Below are 2,371 nucleotides of genomic sequence, written 5' to 3'. Positions count from 1 at the left end.
GTTTCTGCATAGTCAACTTTTGGAGACAAACTCGCATTGTTTTCGATAAACAAATGAATATATGCAATCGTTGAAAGAATCACAATGCCGTGTTTTTTGAAACAAACATATATATAATAATAATAATAATAACACACTCGTGAGATGTGAATTAATTGTTCAATCAAACAAACAGTCACTTTGTCTTTGGAACACACTTTTTCTCAAAAAAAAAAAAGAACATTGACGACATGCCTTATTTGTTGACATTGCTCAAAGTCAAAAGATGCCTTATTTTTAGTATAACATTATATTGTTTCGTAAAAGGATTAAGTGAAATTTTGTAAGATTTAGTAACAGAGGTAAATGACAATATGGCACTTTTGGCCTCACGCGTTCACAGACTTTCTTTGCTGGCTTTCGTGGCCGCGGCTTTAAACATTTTTAAATTTTTTTACTATGCTTCTCTTGCACGCACGGGTCAACACTTATAAAAGTTAAAAAAAAATATGCAGATGAGGTAGCCGAATAACACTACTTTTATATCTACACTAAGGACATAAAAGTGTCCCACAGAAATATCACAGCTGTATGATTGGCTAAATCACTCAAAATATATTGTTCACATCTCATTTAACTTCAGAAGACAGGGTCATTAAATGGGACCAAGAGGGATGAAAAAAATTTGAATGATTGGTTCACCCAAGTAACCAACTCAAGCTTTCCCATTCCCACTCTATGCGGTAAATGCACCATTCCCATTCTCAACCCTTCTTTCACCTATAAATTTCCCCTCAAAACCACACCAACACAACGCACAAAACTCTCTTTCCCTCATTCTCACTCAGTAGTGTCACTGATGAGAACTCTTCACCACGCTCCAACCCTCCTTAGACCACACTGCACAACCCAACTTCAATCAACCCAAACCGTACAAAAGATGGACAAAATGATGAACGCCAACATGCCTCAGTTACGATCATCGTCGTCCGTGTCACCACCATTGACGTCATTGACCAACAAGGTTGGAAAGAGATGGAAGGAATACCAAGGAGTGAACAATTGGAACGGTTTGTTAGACCCCTTGGACGAGAACCTTCGCGCCGAGATTCTCCGCTATGGCCACTTCGTTGAGGCCGCGTATAAGTCCTTCCAATTCGACCCTTCTTCCCCTAACTACGCCACATGCAAGTTCACAAAGACCACACACCTGGAAAGGTGCGGGTTACACAAAACAGGTTACAAGGTAACCAAACACCTACGTGCAACCTCGGGGATCAAACTACCTAGCTGGGTGGACAAAGCACCGAGTTGGGTGGCAACACAGTCAAGCTACATTGGGTACGTAGCAGTTTGTCACAACAAAGAAGAGATCAAACGACTGGGTCGAAGAGACATTGTTGTCGCATTCAGAGGTACCACCACGTGTCTTGAGTGGCTCGAAAATCTTCGAGCTACTCTGACAAACGTGGTTCCATCTACCGCAACTGGGATCACGGCAGCAGAGCCATGCAGCGTGGAAGAAAATGGAACCATGGTGGAAAGTGGGTTCCTGAGTTTGTACACGTCAAAGGTGAGTGACAAGCCTTCGTTTATGAGCTTGCAAGATATGGTGAGAAAAGAGATTGCTCGGATCCTTAGAACTTACGAAGGAGAAAACTTGAGTTTGACCATTACTGGGCATAGTTTGGGGGCGGCATTGGCGACTCTAACCGCGTATGACATAAGAAACAGTTTTCTGCGGCCACCGCATGTGACGGTGATATCTTTCGGCGGACCGCGCATCGGCAACCGGAGCTTTCGGCGGCGGCTGGAGGAGCAGGGAACTAAGGTTTTGCGGATAGTGAACTCGGATGATGTTATAACGAAGATACCCGGATTTGTGTTTGAGGAGGTGGAAGAAAAGGAAGGTGACGACGTGGAGGTGAATGGAGGTGAACACATGGGTAGTTTTCAGAGATGGATGCGGAAGCGCGTGGAAGAGGTAAAGTGGCTGTTGTACTCGGAGATCGGGGAGGAGCTTCGTCTTTGTAGCAGGGATTCTCCGTACCTCAAGGGAATTAATATTGCCACGTGTCACGATTTGAATATCTATCTGCATCTTGTTGACGGCTTTGTCAGTTCCACATGTCCCTTTAGGTCCACTGCCAAGAGGTTTCTCCGCCATTAAATTTTTTACATTTTTCTCTGAATCTGTAAATACCAGCGCATTGAAAATGAAAAAGAGAAGCAAGAAAACCAAATTGGGTGTTTCAATGACTCTTAAGAAAACTGTACATGCATAAACCGTTGTTTTTGACAAAGTTGATCCAATAAGCTTTCACCACACCATCGTTTATATCCCGAACCAAACATATACCTAACTGAAAGCAATGAAAAAAGTCATAGCAAA

General features: G+C 42.8%; 1 protein-coding gene across 1 annotated transcript; it reads left to right on the top strand.

Moving 5' to 3' along the window:
• The first annotated feature begins 776 nt into the window (after window positions 1-776).
• On the top strand, window positions 777-2,159 carry LOC114186349 (phospholipase A(1) DAD1, chloroplastic-like). Its single transcript, XM_028074417.1, has one exon. The coding sequence runs from the start codon at window positions 839-841 to the stop codon at window positions 2,147-2,149; it is 1,311 nt and encodes a 436-aa protein (XP_027930218.1). The 5' UTR covers window positions 777-838; the 3' UTR covers window positions 2,150-2,159.
• The last annotated feature ends 212 nt before the right edge of the window (window positions 2,160-2,371 follow it).

This window comes from Vigna unguiculata, chromosome 5 (assembly GCF_004118075.2).
Source record: "Vigna unguiculata cultivar IT97K-499-35 chromosome 5, ASM411807v1, whole genome shotgun sequence".
NCBI lineage: Eukaryota > Viridiplantae > Streptophyta > Magnoliopsida > Fabales > Fabaceae > Vigna > Vigna unguiculata.
This window is presented reverse-complemented; position numbering and strand designations above follow the sequence as displayed.